Here is a 15858-nt window from a genome sequence, read left to right on the forward strand (position 1 = left end):
AATCTTCTTCCTCTCTTTTAAATTCTGTCTCTTGACGCCCGAAGGATCATTCCCTCCGCGATCGTCCCTATTCGCCCTTTCGTCAGGATCGAGGTAGAGTCACGAGACGTGGCCCCGGAAGATCCTCCGCAAGATTCTGTCCGCGAGGGTGGTCATCCAGCGGGTGTCGCGCCGCGCTCGCCTTTTCTTCTACGCACGCCTGTCTTCGTCGTTGCCATTCTTTTTTTTCCTCTCTTTCTCTTTGCCCGCGGAAGCAACGATGACGTCGCTTCAACGGTGCGGCGTGACGATGCGTGACCGGCCGTTTCTTGCCCGTGTGTCTCTCTGTTTTTCTCTTTTTTTTTCCACATTTAGTCCCGTAATAAAATATAACTTATGCGAGATAGCAGAGTACAGTGTACGATTGTGCGCAACGAGATTTACGCCCGTTCCGGAACGCGTTACACGTGCTGGTAACACGCGCCTAATATGAGGTCCCATAGTGTGCATTCTTCTCGTAGTGGTATTCCCCCCTGTCTCCGTCATCCTTTCCCTCCCCGCACGGTCCTACCCCCTTCCTACATCATGGCGAACTTAACAGCTTCCGATATTGTCGATACACCTCGTGTAAGAAAAGAGAACGAAAGGGAAAAAAACGAAGCGCTTAGAAAAATACACTCTCGACATTCCTTCCCGCGAGTCTTCCTCGCGAGTGACGCTTGCGCGTGTTGCAGGATGTAACCCAGGAGTCATCTGTGTGTGCATGTGTGTATGTGTGTCGGTGGCGAATCCTCTTTCGATCGGCTCCGGAAACGACAGCCTGTACACGCGCCCCCTCTATTCGTCTGATGTGGATACGGAACATCCACGTGAAATCTTTGCTAGTCAAGCGCCGAAAGTCAAGTTCCTCTCTTTCTCTATGCTGGCGCTATTTCGCGTAAATAAGCGTTACTTGAAACTTATCTCACGTGAAACGTTCGGATTTCTGTTTAGAGTCGAGTGTGAGTTGCCCAGCGATTGGAAAACACACAGATTCAACTCCAAAGTTCAGATTACCTTGTTCCGCGCGTGAAGAAAGTTTCAAGTAACGAGTATTAACGCAGACCTAAGTTCCACTCTCCTAATGTTCCACCGATATTTTGCAAAGCACGAACGGATAGCTCGAGGAAGTTGCGAGGATTTCAGGTCGACGTCCTGTATGTTTTCCGGATTCGTACCGGTGTGCGTACCTGATGAGATGAAGGTGTCATTGTATAGGATAAATGCCCCAGTTAGTGACCACAAGCAACCTCATCATAAAAATAAATCAATAAATGAATAATATATCTGCTAAGCCAAGTATACACACACAAAGTTAATTTTATTGAGAAGCCTGGACATTTGCAGTTTTCATTGCGAGTTATATTTTTCTTTTTAGGAAAAGCTTTAGGAAAAAACCTCCATTGAATTTTCGTATTTACTTAGAAATGAATGCAGTATTATATTTAATGACACGACAATTTAAGTTTGTCTCTCCATCAACAGGTTAGTTTTGAAAAATTTCAAGAGCAACCGCACAGATCTATCAAATATAGACATACGATATTAATTATCAACTTGTAAGATGTTGGCAAGTAACTGTCCAAACTATCGCCTGCAGTACGCTCATAATTGTATGGTGTTCCAGCATTTATGCTATGGCTTTCAATTTTATTCAAAACTTTCCAACCGATATAAAGCTCGCAGTAAGAACACATATTTATGATGAATATGAATCCGTATTAACTGATGATTAAGGAGAACGGATGCAATAGTCATGAATTGGAGCCATTCATGTCATTAATTGGGCCATTCACCTTACGTTACACTCCAATGCGATTATTTACGAAGGAAATGAGTTCCCCTCTCTCTCCAACACTTTGTCTCTTCACGGTGAAATAATTATATGTGTGTATGTGTGTGTGTGTGTGTATGTGCGTAAAGTTTGATACTTGTAGCTAAAACGTTCCTGTGCCTTGAGGATATCTTGTGTGCGCGATGGTTATTAACGTTAATGACGCCGTAGGCACGAGGTAAAGGAAAGAATGAAGAGTAAGAAATTAAAGAAATCTAACATTACTCTGTAAAAAGTATGTCAATTCGCTTGGAAAATTCGTCGCGTAGCGTTTCTTAGCTGCTCTCGATATTTATCAAAATGCAAGTCTGGGAAATTCTGGACGCTCTCGAGAGGTACCATCATCATCTCGCGTCCGATCGTATGCGGAGGTGTGCGTGTACGTATGTGTAAGTGGATGAGTAGCCGGGTGTGTGCGTATGCTTCAATGAAAGTAGAAGACAATATATATATATATATAATATATATATATATATATATATATGAGAGCGGATGTGCGTGTACGAAATTCTGAGTGCGCTTAGTCTGTGCGCTAATCTGTGTGCGACGCTGACGAAAATTGTAGATAAGGTCTCTCGACTTTGCGCGCGTAGTGCGCACGCAATGGCTCCCTAGGGTGCCGTGGAATGTTCGAGTGTTTCTCGTCGCGAGACGAGAACGAAGTCAATAATCGCAAAATGCTCGAGTCTCGAATAGGTCCTTGTGCGGACGGGCTGACGAGAATGTGGCGACGTTTTATTCTTCCACGTCGCGTTCTCTCCTAATCGAGGAACCCGCGAATCGTTTCCTCGCGCGGGATCTTCACGTTTTCATTGTTGTCATCGTCGTCGCCGCCGTCGCCGCCGATGAAAATGGTGTCGTCCGCAGTGCGCAACCGGCGATTCGATCGCTTCGCTCTCATTTCCCGCGAAGACGTTCGCTCCGTCCAAGGAACGGAGACAACGACGGCCCGTCGTCTTCTTATTCCTTATTTCGCAAATCGCTTCTCCTTGCTGCCTCTTTGTCGACGAGGCGCGTGTCGAACGAGAGGACGCCGCGCGACCAACGTCGGTTTTCGGGATTCGGTGGTCTAAGACAAGACAAACTAAACACGTTCCGCTACATTTTCCGATAACGAAAGGGGTTGTTTCTCCTTTTGTCTCACTCCATCACTCTCTTTCCCTGGGTCTTCATCTCCATCCTTCTCTTTTTCTTTCTCTCTCTCTCTCTCTCTCCCTCTCTCTCTCTCTCTCTCTCTCTCTCTCTCTCTCTCTCTCTCTTTCCCGAGCTGGAATGGAACCGCGACGAGCCTCGAACCCGCTGAAGAATGTCGTGTGGCCAGCCATGTCGTGGTAACGCTTTCCTCCTCTTGCGCTTAATGTAGAATACAGAATTAGCCTAGTAGAGACCGCAGCCGCGCAGATTATTGGCTATGATGACATCTGTGACTGCGTCGAACACAAATTGAATGTTGTTCGTGTCGGTGGCACAGGTCATGTGGCAGTAGATCTCCTTCGTGGTCGACTTGTTCTTCGCTTCGAACTGCGCCTGGATGTATGCAGCCGCTTCGCCGTACTCCTGCGCACCTGGTGAAACACAGAGGCAGATTTCGTGACGCGTCACGTTAACCGGACTTTAAATCATGACACAAAAATGCAAATGACAAAGACGAGACGGTACGACGTCGTAGTGCGCGCTTTCGCGACAAGACTCACCGGCGTACTCGGGGAAACAGATGGTGAGAGGAGATTTGCGAATTTTCTCCTCGAAGAGATCCTTCTTATTCAGGAAGAGGATAATGGAGGTGTCGGTGAACCACTTGTTGTTGCAAATCGAGTCGAACAGCTTCAAGCTCTCCTGCATTCGGTTCTGCAAAAAAAGGTCGAAAAAGCGATATCGTAAAATCGTTCGTATATGAACGTGCGGACTATTTTTTCGTATTCTTCAATTTTACCCCGCTCTCTGGTAGCGAATATTTCTAAAAATAGACCGCGTCAACAGAGTTTATCTTACTAAGTAAATTACAATCTGGTATATATGTTTGAGCAGCGATAATTTGTATCTAATAAATTGACACGGCAAATGGTAGAGGGGGAGTTCGAGCCTTAGAATAGAAACAAATGAAGGTAGAATGTCGGTATATTTCTCGGCTGCAGAACTCTCTCGCCGTGTGCAACAAGTTCGGGCTGCATGCGCTGTTTTCGATCACCGATCATTTGTGCGAAACATTGGCTCTTTTTCCCACAGCGATATGCATATTTCATAAGGGGCAAAAAATTAACAGGCCAAGAAAAGATACGCCTGTATGTAGAGGCCGCGTGTTAAACGCTACGAGTAACGCGCGAGTGATTCGAGTTTACGCTTTGCAGAGTTTGCTTTTTCACATGAGCCCTTTTACGTTCAGAGGGAGAGAGAGAGAGAGAGAGAGAGAGAGAGAGAGGGGAGAGAGAGAGAGAGAGAGAGAGAGAGAGAGAGAGAGAGAGAGAGAGAGAGAGAGAGAGAGAGAGAGAGAGAGAGAGAGAGAGAGTCCTGTTAACGGGACTTTGCTCGATCCACGAAACGGATGACGGCGCCGCGATGACAGTTCACATACGACGACGACGCGACGCGCGTGTCGCAGCGCACGCGAACGGAGGAGAGTTCAACGGAACCTTCCCACGTGCGGCGACCTCGACAATTGATCCCTTAATTCCTCCGAAGCTTTCGTTACGTGTGCTCGCCATCGCATTCCTAATTCGAACGTGATATCCTGACGGCGAAGGAGAGCGCCGTGCGTTCACCCCTTTATCGGCCATGCCTAACGCGGCTTATCCGATATTCTTAATGTAATGGATGCGCAATGCGTTCGACGGCTACGCAGGAAAGAGGGAATGAAAGTCTGTGTACTTAAAAGGTAATTAATCGGAACCTGTTGACGATTATTGTGGTGTAATAAAATGAAAAGCGTAATAATTGCGATATGCATCACAAGCATCCATAAGTAATCAAGTACTTCACAATGAAACGCATGGAAAAGCTTTTATTTCCTCATCAGTGATTTAATTAGTCGAATACTCACTGGCGTGGCACACTAGGCAAATGCTTACGTATTGTACAGCTCAAGTAAAAACTGATGAGGATAAGAATTGCAAATACTCGATTACTCATGGGTGTCCTTGATAGCGATTGTAATATTGTTCGACATTTCAGTATTTTTCCTTTAAGAGTCCAAGAAATGAGCGAAACGTCTGGACAATATTGTAATACATGTCCTGAGTATTCTGGACATTCGAGGATCAATCGTGTTTGTGCACAGGCTCTACCCTGACCCTTTATCTCATTACTTTTGTTGGAAATTATTTATTTCCGACGTATTCGCTCGATTTGCTCACCGTCGTCTCGTCCTCGTGCAACACCTGATCGTACTCGGACATCGCCACGCAGAATATGATTGCGGTCACGTCCTCGAAGCAGTGTATCCATTTTTTACGCTCGCTTCTCTGACCGCCCACGTCGAATAATCTGGAAAAGCAGAGGAAGAGGAAGATGAAACTGTCGATGTATCACGGCCTGCCATTCCGTAACTTTCGATCTTTACTTCATTTCCAATAATCCATCATTCCATCATGAATCTCCTCCTCAAGTGTGATCTCATAAAAAATCAGGGTACTTTCGAGTGCTCTCAAGGTGGGAAATTTTCGTCTTCCACGAATTTATGACAATGCCGAGAGGTAGTCGCGACGGAACGGGATTTCGGGACTGGATTCAGGGCTGGAAAACGTGCTGAACGTGCAGCGGTCGCTCCCAGGCGAGAAGTGAGTCCAGGCTGATTTAACGGGCCGAGCGTAATTATCTCGACACGCGTCTCGACAACCGCTAATGGCGCTAATTTCGATTCAACGCGAACGGAAAGAAGCGGCCGGCCGGCCGTGTGCGGCGGCTCCGTTTCCGACCGAGAACGCTCGAATTATCGCCGGTAATGACTCACGCGTCGGCCATTCATAACAAGGTGGCCCTCGCCGCATCTCCGGAGAGCGCCGCGTCGCGCTCGCGAGATTACAGAAATGAGTCGGCATAATGAGGCAAAAACGAGGCGATTGATATCGGCCGTTTATCGCGTCTATTATTGCGTCCTCGCGCGCGAAACGCTTCTACCAAGCGAAGCCGCGGATCCGTCTTTGCGATTCATCACGACTCGATTTCGATGCTCGTTATTCCCAATGATTTTCTCTTAACCTCTGCGGTCCGGGCGATTTTTATTCTTTTCTGCTTTCGGCCGACTTTTGCAGTCCTCAAAGCAGCGAACTTCCCCGTACATGTCAAAGGATAGAGTGGTAGAAAATACAAAACCCTCGTCGCGCCGCTGTAGTTTCCCGAATTAAAATCTAATCGTTTCAACGGCAAGCCAAGCGAGGACTCACTTGAAGTTGAGGTTTTTGAAGGAGAAGTGCACCTCCACGATTCCCGTCGTTTTCACTCGGGTCCTGAGAATGTCCTGCTCCGTTGGCTGATATTCCCTGGCCCCTAATCGGTCCAAATCGTCCAAGAAGCTGCGGAGAACGATGGATTTGTTAAAACGCGTCGTCACACTGCTCGACAAAGAGTAACTCCGTCGCACCACGTACTTTGGCATTCAAAGTATTTCGACAAGCGATCGTTGTCGAATGTTTCCTTCTTCACAGTGAGACTATTACACTATTACAGATATTTCTTTCATGTAAATTCGTTTCACCACGTTTCCTACTGGCGCAGGAATAGACCTGACAATAGAGCTCTATTAATAAATTAGGGAAAAATGCCGATACGTTCCTCGGCTAGAAAATTCGAGAGCAGCAGTTCTCGCTATAAAATTCCCTCCGTGTTACGCAAGGTTCTTTCAACGTCCATTTTCGGCCGAGCAATATTACCGTAATCATTCGTGGTTTAACCACATGTCTAAATCCAGTTTTCTCCATTATTATTTGCTACACGATAGGAGCAAATTCGATCTCGCCGGCCTTACGGGAACGCCGGTCGAGGGAGCTAAGGGCGCGGCTCGCAACAAGTAGCGGCTGGAAGCGGGCGGGTACAATAAATGGCGTTACTGTAATCGGGTCTTCGTAAACAGCCGTGCGAACCGGCTGCCAGCCGGCGAGGAGACGCTTCCACCAAGAGCGACAGAGACGTGCCTCGGAGAAGTTCCTCGCCAATTATGCGCGAAACAAGCGGTGCAATCGACAATACTTGTAATTCAATGTCGAAAGCGACGCGAGACAGTGGAGCTCTCGACCGCTGTCGGCGAGAAGAAATATTTTCCTGAATGCTAATTCAACGCAAAACGACACTCCAGACGTAAGAATAGTGCACGGCTCGATGGATGAGACAATTCACTGCATATATTTTTTTTACGCTTTCAGATAATGCAGCGTTTTATCGAAGGCTTAAAAATTGAGGTGTTCCTCGGGGTAGATGTAACATTGAGTACGACATGCTGAATCGTGAGCAAGTGAGTCTTTCTGAGTGAAAACGACTCGTCTTGTTGTTGTTTTTCGGATATTGTTTCTTTTGATGTAAGATAATAATATTCAATCTTATTGAGAAAGATCGGAACAGAAATACACTTTTATACGGACAAATATAATTATTCCCGAGTTCTCGAATAATTTCCCTAAGAGTGTAAGAGGTTAGGAAGAACCACGTAACGCCATCTTTCTAGGTCAGCGGATGCTCGCGGCGTTTAGGGGTTGCAGGGATGAGGAATGTCGGTTCCTTTCAAGTTCCGTTATGAAATAAAAAGGGAACGAGGAGACGAGTAAGAAAGAGAGCAATCCGAAGCTGATGACGAAGAGAACAAAAAAATAAATAGAACAAGAAAACGGGGGAGAAGAGAAACGCGGAAGAGACAGTTAAATACGAGGGAGTAGTACGAGAAAGAACGAAAGAGTCCTCGGGACACGAAAAAAACGAGGAAGAGGGAAAGGGGAGGGAGAGAGAGAGAGAGAGAGAGAGAGAGAGAGAGAGAGAGAGAGAGAGAGAAAGAATGCGTGAAAAACGAAAAAAGAAAATTGGAGCACATAACGCCGCGAAGAGGACGTTTCAGGACACGCCAAACTCGACGCGAGTCCTGATAACGCTTCCCCGAGGAGAGGGAAGAAGGTTAGATTTTTCCGGCGCGGCGGAAAAAAGAGGGGGCAGGTGGGGAGAAGGGGTGGCGAACGGGAAAAAGAGGAGCGAATAAACCGGCGAGAAAGTAGAAGGTGTACGCCGGAACCGCACTGTCGGCCATGTTGGCGGCATGCCACGTGACACGGGCGTGGCGTGACGTCATCGACGATCAATAATGACAAAGAGGGAGGGAGAGGGAGAGACGCGAAGAAGGTGGTAGAGAGAAAGAGAGGTTGTGCCATGAGTTCTCGTGCATTTCGACTATCGAAGTCGAACCACCACCACCATCGCCACCACCACTGCTACTATTACCACCTCCACCGCTCCCCTTTCACGACCTCATCTTCCGCCAAACCTGTCGCATCTCCCCGACATCTACCCTCCTCGCGACTCCTTCAGGAAATTCGCGTTACCCTCTTCCGGTTCGCTCGCGAGATCGAGTCTGTCTCTCGCAAACGTCTCAACAGTGCTTTAAGCGTTAGACGAGGTTCTCGCAGTTGTCTTCGCACGAAAACCATCCCCGTTTTCTCGCGTTCGTTTTTCGGCGTGGATGTCGGAAGAACGTCTCCGTCATCTTGACTTTAATGACGAGTTCCTTCGACCCAAACACAGCCAAGACCCCTCTTTAGACGAAGTGCCGCGGCTACGGTAATTCGAGAGTTGCAAGTTGGAGATGTGGAGAGGATCTTTTCCCGCGAAACTCGGACAATTTTCAACGATTTCTGGCTGTCTAGACTCGTATTAATAGCCGCCGCTTATTGCCTCGAGCGAGACACTTATATTTTCAATCAAAGTTAGATCTGAACTTTTTCCGGTTTAACCGCACGATAAATTCGGCATTTTATCCGCGATCGCTATTGGACTGAAACATTCGTATCTAACTCTAAAATTCATATTAATAATCGGTACCCTTGAAACTTGTTTCAAACGAGATATTCAAATTTAAATTTAGAGTTGGATGGGAGTTGGTTTTCCAGTCGGGTTGAGTTTACAAATGAAACGTCACTGAGATAAAATCCTGAGAGGAACAGAGGGCAAAAAATTGAAACGCAAATCTCTTTATCGATTACAATGTAAAATTCAAAAAGTTGAACGATATCACTCACACACACACATACGCGTGCACGACTATCGCTTTGATAATGGAAGCCGTGAAATGCAAGGCGGCGCCACGGTTTCTTTGTGTACATTTAATCTATTAATACCAGCAAGGCCATTTTTGTTTTATACACAGATAACGTGGGTGGTGTAGTTGGGCGTCTGTTGTTGTTCCGCGGCTGTCGTAAACGTATTCCCGTGCGTCAAGGAGGTCGTGGAACGTCGGCGGCGCGGCACGCACGAATCGTGCTAATAATTCCTACAAATTATCGAAGATTAAATTCACGCGTCCGTGTGTGCGCTCGCGTTTTGCGACCTCGTCGGCTGTGCGCGCCACCGTCCCTCCACATCCCTCTGCGTTTATCGAAAAGGCCGCTCTGCTTTCGTTGCTCAGGATTATTACAGCACGGCGGGCTGGGCTTTCCAGTGAATGATATATTAGGCCAGAGAAAGAAATGTGTGTGTAAATATGTGTGCATCCACGCGACCATGTATGTGTGTGTGTTCGCGCGCGCACTTGCGTGTGCAATAGTATACGATGCGATAGCGACGGTATCGTGCTGGCCGGTGCGAAACCGCAGTGCGGTTTATTAAAGCTAAGAACGGCGCCAGAGACGGCGGCGCGTGAGTTGCCGCTGAGGGGGGGAAAAAGAGAGAAAAATGGGAAGGGAATAAAAAGGAAAGAAAGGACGGAAGGAGAGAAAGGCAGAAGGAAAGAAAGCAAGAGACGATCGCTTTCATACGGCGGCTATTGCGTGCAGGCCGGTTTCCGTCAGCTATGGAAGGCAAACACGTATGTACGCGCCAGTTGGAGCCGCTATATCAGCCGGCTGGACCTCGCCTGGACGGCGAGCCGCGACAGCGGGTGGCACATATACCGCCGGCGAAATTGCGCGCTCGAGCCGCCGATTTAATCCGTCGCGACCAACTTGTATTTATGTTACGACGCTGCGATTTCGTTCTCCGCCGCGTCGTTCCGCGGGCCGGTCTCTCGCGGTGAGGAAAGTGACGCGCCAGTTCCCATTTTCGGGAAATACGACGCGGGTGATACGGCCGCGGATACGTGTCTGCTCCTCGATCTTGTTAACAGCCGGTTTCTTGGAGCGAAAGGAAGGAAGATCATTTTTCGCGGTTATCACTCTGCGATTGCTCTCATTGACTTCTCGGCAGAAAATTCTCGGTCGTTCAATATCTGGGAATTTAGGACTAGTTGTTCGTAAAAGAGATAAAAATATCTGTGATTTTGTGAAACGAAACGAACGCGATGCCCTCTTCTATCGTTCGCTCGGAAAAAAATATCGGAACGAAGCGAATTTTCAAGCACGAGCGATTATTCAATTAATACTTGCTGAGGAGAAACATGGTTTTTTTTCCATATTAATTCTCTTTAATTTTATCGTATTTTTTTTTTTTTAGTAATGCGAGGATAGACTGCAGTAGAGTTAAACTTTTAAATGAAATTAGTTACGCTGATAGCCAACTTTGATTATATATTTTTTAATAATTTAATAATTATCTTTTAATAATGGACCTCGGGGTGCCTAAGATACAAATAGCACACACGAAACGGGAAACGGGAAAAATAAATTAGAATAATAAGTTTGGGCGGCATGTCGACATGCTGCTCAGCCGCGACAAATTTTATAGTGATTTTCACTATAAATATCTCTTTCCGTGCGGTGACACGCCACGCCACGCCACGCCACGCGACACACGAGCAGCCGCGAGTTTCGCGATCCGCTCCGTCGAATACCGTCATACCTACACTTTGTCAAGGTAGACGACGGGCACCGCGGTCATTATTATACGCGCTCAAAGTATCCTGTAATAAAAAAAGAGCGCGCGCTTAGCGGACTGATGAAAGTATTGGAAAATGGCACACCACGCCGAGAGATACACACAAGCGCTACTATAAAATCAATATCCAACGAAGGGGCAGTGCGCGGAAATATGCCTGCGAAACGTATCGGGAAGAGGCGGAGGAGGCAAGAAGCAAGAAGAGAAGAAGGAGGACCGGGTGGAGAAGAGGCGAACAGTCTCAGGATGAGGCCTGCTACTGCCTCCGCCCTTTTGGGACACGCGAGTTCCCAGGAGTGAAATTCAAGTCCGGACGCCGTCTCCTCTCCTGCTGTCATGACGCGTGACGGCGACGGAAATCCCGGCGTAAATTTGCCCCGGGGCCAGAATTAGAGTCGTGTGCGCTAATGGAAAATTTTAATCAAGTCTTCACGGGGCGCGAAATATCCGATCTCGCCCGGAATAACCGCCCCGCCTGGACAACCGCGTTTTCGATATCTCCGGCCTGCGGCCCTTTGCCCTTTTGCGCAACGCGAGCAGCTCTCGGTCTCGTTCTCGATCGAGATCGAGGAGTCTCGAGCGGCCAGACCGAACAGCTGATCCAATTCTCGCGCGAGTTGTCATCGCGCGAGACGTCGAGACGTCCTCTCGCGGTTCTCTTCTTTCTGTCCTTCCTGTTTTACTTAACGTCACTTACTATTTCGCGGAGTCGTTCAATTGATACTCGTTGCTCCTGCCGAAGCACTCCTGCACCCCGTTGTCGGACCACAGCCTCTTCATGGCGGCCAGTAATTCTTCGCTAAAGGGCTCCGTGTCTTCCATTCTTTGTATCACGTCGAACACCATCTTCGCGTCCGTCTAGAAGCACAAGCAAACGCGTTCGGATTTGCTCGTTTGTTGAATATTCCCGTCGCGTCGTGTTGGGAATCGCGATATTGGGCGCTGACCGTTCACGTCTCGAATTACGCGAACAGATAAACGAACGGCTATTATTTTTTGTAATTTACGCAATACTTGACGTAACGTCGCGCGAGCTGAAATAAAGGCGATTTGTCGATGTAAATTAATCACGTAATTAACGCGCGGCTTTCGTAAGGTACACACGCACACGCACACACACACACACACATGTACAAGCTCAATAATTATTCGTGCGATCTTGGAGCGAGCATCCGGCAAGTCAGATCGCCTTACACGATCGCTTTGGACGGCTAATCGAGCGGGCAACACGTTGTGACTCGCTGTTGAATGCTTCATTCATTAGATAATCATCGGCCTGCGGTAAACTATTCTGGATGGCACGTCACGTCTCGCACGTTAACGTAGTCGATACGCGTTATTTAAGCAGCACAAATGCGCGACCTACAAATCTACTGAATTTCACTTCCGTAACGTTCTACAATCGATATCTCCTTGAAAGTTGCCGACGTGTGCGCGCGATGTAAAATTGTTGCAAGGGAAGAAATTCCGTCGAGGACACGAATCGAGATATGAATGTCGATCGACAAATCGTCTTGATCCAAGCTAAATCGCTTTGTCGTGTCGGTTCGAGCGAAGATGAAGAGGCGGGAATTCTTTGTCAAGCCGAGAAGATTGTCCTCAAAGTGGACTCTGCAAACGACTCGCGTCCTCGGCTCGCGCCTCTTCCCGCGCACACTTATACATTACCTCTCGCTCGTTGGTTGAAAAACTAATTCCCAGATTAGGCATCGCTCTGAGAATAGCGACTAGAGATTGTATCGTGTTGCTGTACACAACCGGTCTGTACTGCTTGAAGTCTTCCGGCGTGAAACCGCTCTCGTGGATAATTCTGTAAGCATAATCGGCACGGCGTTAGCGGGAGCTTAGGACATTTTTTAACAAAGCATGAGCAGCTATCTTCTTTCGACGGTAGACGGTTAAAATGTATCGCGCTCGCGTTCGTGAATGGAAAAAACATTGAAAACCGCTGCCGCGGCTTCGCCGCCGCCGCCGCCGCCGCAGCCGCCGCGTCAGTCACTTCAGACGTATTCGAGACAAAAACGGATTTCCCGTTAGAGGTTCGCACGTCGAATGGTGCTGCTATATTTACCGGATGTTGAGTAAACGGGGTAGACGATGTCGCTCCCTAAATGTCCGTCGCGAAATCTCACTCGAAATGAGCGAAAATTCTGAAGCGGCGCGACGACGGTGAAAGGCATTCGGGCTCGCGGAAAGAAATTTGTTTGTTCTCCAAGTTCTCCAAGTGAAATTTCACAGCGAGATATTTCGACAGTACACCCCGCAGTACCGTATTCCCCCGGGACTTTCGATTACGCGTAAGAAATCTTACGCGGAAGCAGGCATCGCTGTGGTGCACAAACGCGCACGTCGTGCGCAAGCGCAAAGCCGATCGTGTTAACGCACACGGCGTACGTGTGCAAACGCACACGTGTGATGAGTTGCAACGTGCGCTACGTACGGCCCGTGACTTACATGAGCGGCACATACCGTACATACTGTAACAATGTTCAAAGTCAACAAAGGTGAGTTATAGAGAGCCGACGCGCGGCTCTATACACGTACAAGCGAAAACACGGAGTAATATCGCGCGGGGTAGATTTATACCGGTATACACTGGCGGCTTGCTTGCCTATACTTCTCGACATAATCCCGCGAATGTCCGCGGTGTAATTCAAGCGAAATATCGTAGCGTATGTATACGTACACGTGTGTGTGTCTATTATCGTCAAAAAGCGACCTACATTCGGGAGAATGCAGATCCGGCGAAAAGCTCATAACGCGCCCGAAAATCTAATAACTAGCATAAATCTAATAACTCGGACCTTTCCACCGCGGGATTAAGCCGGAGAAAATCAGCGCGAGTCAGCCTCCCCAGCCCTCTCGTGTCTTTGTCTTTTTTCCTCCTAAGGAAATGGGCATCTAGAGAGTATCTCTCGATACTTTTTCATCAACCCGTCTCTGATTTTAATCAGAGTGTGTTTCTTCCGGATGGATATATATTTCGCGTTGTAATTCAGCCTCGTGCCGACGTTTCGCAAACATCGCAGCAGCTTGCATCATCAGGGCTAGAAGCTCCGATCCTGTCTGGTATCTTTTTTTTCTTTTTTCTTGAAACATCTTTCGACATATATAAGAAGCTGTAACGGAACGGTGTAAAGGTGTTCGAACTGGCGAGAGTATCAGTTGTAATTCCCCCGTAACAGCGCGCTTTCAAATACGGTACTCGTCACTTTGTTGGAACAGCCACCGTCACCAGTCTCCGTTACAACATTTAATGGCGTATTAATCCCAACAAAGAATATTATACTGCCCATTACGTTAATAAATGACGCAGAAACACGTCCACTGTTTCGAGAGTAACGATATTAACGACGGCATAAAGAGCACTATGTACGCACGCGCACATACGCACGCGCGGGTCCGGCTGTGCTTTATGGCTGTGCTCGCACGCGAAGGAAAAGCAGCCGCAAGTGTGTCTGTGTGTGTGTGTGTGTGTGTAAAATCACACTTCGCCCGTACTTCAGTCTCGGGTCTCGGTTGCTGTTTGCCGCATTATGCGCGTCCATAAATTTCGCTGGCGGAATGTACGGGAAACGCAGGTGCACGAACGGATGTTCGCTCCGATATTACCACGGTGTTGCGAAAGCGAATAGGCGCTCCCCGACACTGAGCGTGAGATCGATGTTAATTAAAATCGATGATTAAATCCGAATTAATCGAATCAACGATCAAGAGAGTCGTTGTACATTTATTCTTTAACTCTGCATTATCTTGAAGATTTAGCGTTGTTTCAGTGGAGAAATGTCAGACTGTATCAGCTGTAGACAATGTTCCAAAATTTTAATTCGAATAATTTCATTGAAAAAGAAAAAGAAAAAAGAAAAAAGAATTTAAAGGTTATTCTATTACGAAACATTAAGAAACTGATGAGAAATGAGGACAGAGTTGTCTTCCAAACGTTAAGCAAACGATCACTGAATAGCTCGAGAAGCGCTATATACCGAACGACACGGATAGGTCAGTCGAGATATACTTTTGTTTTCACGGACACCACACGGACGCGACATAACCGACGCGAAAATTTAATTTAAAAAGGAAAATTGCAAGTGAAAAATATATCCGCGCCGTAAAAGTAACATCCGTGTACGGGAGAATAGGGACACAAATGCGAGCCACAGGCGTTGTCCCGCCTCGTTCCGCAGAGTATCGTATCATAGTTCGACGAAGCGGCGGCTATCGGGTCTCGATATCCACTTAATATCCAAGATAAAGATATCGACGCGAGGACGAATAGTCGGTGTCGGTGTCGGGAGGAAAGTATTCGCGCGAGGCTCCGACCGACGTTCTAACGCTATCGAAGTACGGTCTACCGGCGGCGGCGGCGGCTTTCCTTCTTTCTTTCTTCGCGAGCAAGCGCACAGCGGCAACTTTGTTCGCCGGACCCATTCAACACAGGCCCATTCATGGGCGAAACTCGCAAGAAGAGACTCGGCCGCGACTCGGCGGCATGCACGTTAATCCGCGGCGCGAAAGCGCGACGTTAACATCTCGGACGCATCGAGCGCGCGCGTATCGCCCAACAGCTGCTGGGCTCCTCCTTGTGAATACAATGTGCAGCCCCGTATCGCAACACCGCGAGTATCGATCCCGCCGCGAGGCAACAGTTTGCCACGAAATAATGCCGATACACGGACGCGAAAAGATTGATACGCTCGCACACGCGACGACGTTAAAACTGCGGGGAAAACTGCATGGAACTGCCCAGGCGAAATTTCGCGGCATCTGAAACTGAGCTCCTAAAAATGCCGTTTATTGTGTGATGACGAAAGTCTCCCCGCGCGAATTCCAGATGGAATTTCGTACTCGGAATTCACTCGCGAATGGAAAAATCGTGCGTTCCGGAATGTCGGAATGTGCAACGCGACCGACGTGATGCACGCGCACCGAATTCACGCGTTTTTCACTCAAAGTTTCTCGCGCGACCGTCGACCATTTGACAGGGTTAAGAGTTAAAAGTTGACCGACGC

The 15858-nt window shown here is 47.9% G+C and overlaps 1 protein-coding gene across 1 annotated transcript in view; it reads right to left on the reverse strand.

Annotated features, from left to right (window-relative positions):
• Nucleotides 1-333: 333 nt before the first annotated feature.
• Nucleotides 334-15858, reverse strand: part of Galphao (G protein alpha o subunit) — a 28395-nt gene continuing 12870 nt past the window's right edge. The window contains exons 3-8 of the mRNA XM_011144718.3: nucleotides 12518-12659; nucleotides 11547-11707; nucleotides 6232-6360; nucleotides 5203-5332; nucleotides 3547-3700; nucleotides 334-3417 (exon numbers count right to left, since the gene is read on the reverse strand). Of these exons, the coding sequence (XP_011143020.1) occupies nucleotides 3230-3417; nucleotides 3547-3700; nucleotides 5203-5332; nucleotides 6232-6360; nucleotides 11547-11707; nucleotides 12518-12659 (904 nt within the window). The 3' untranslated portion in view covers nucleotides 334-3229. The remainder of the gene's footprint in view (nucleotides 3418-3546; nucleotides 3701-5202; nucleotides 5333-6231; nucleotides 6361-11546; nucleotides 11708-12517; nucleotides 12660-15858) is intronic.

This window comes from Harpegnathos saltator, unplaced genomic scaffold, assembly GCF_003227715.2.
Source record: "Harpegnathos saltator strain DR-91 unplaced genomic scaffold, Hsal_v8.6 scaffold328, whole genome shotgun sequence".
Lineage (NCBI taxonomy): Eukaryota > Metazoa > Arthropoda > Insecta > Hymenoptera > Formicidae > Harpegnathos > Harpegnathos saltator.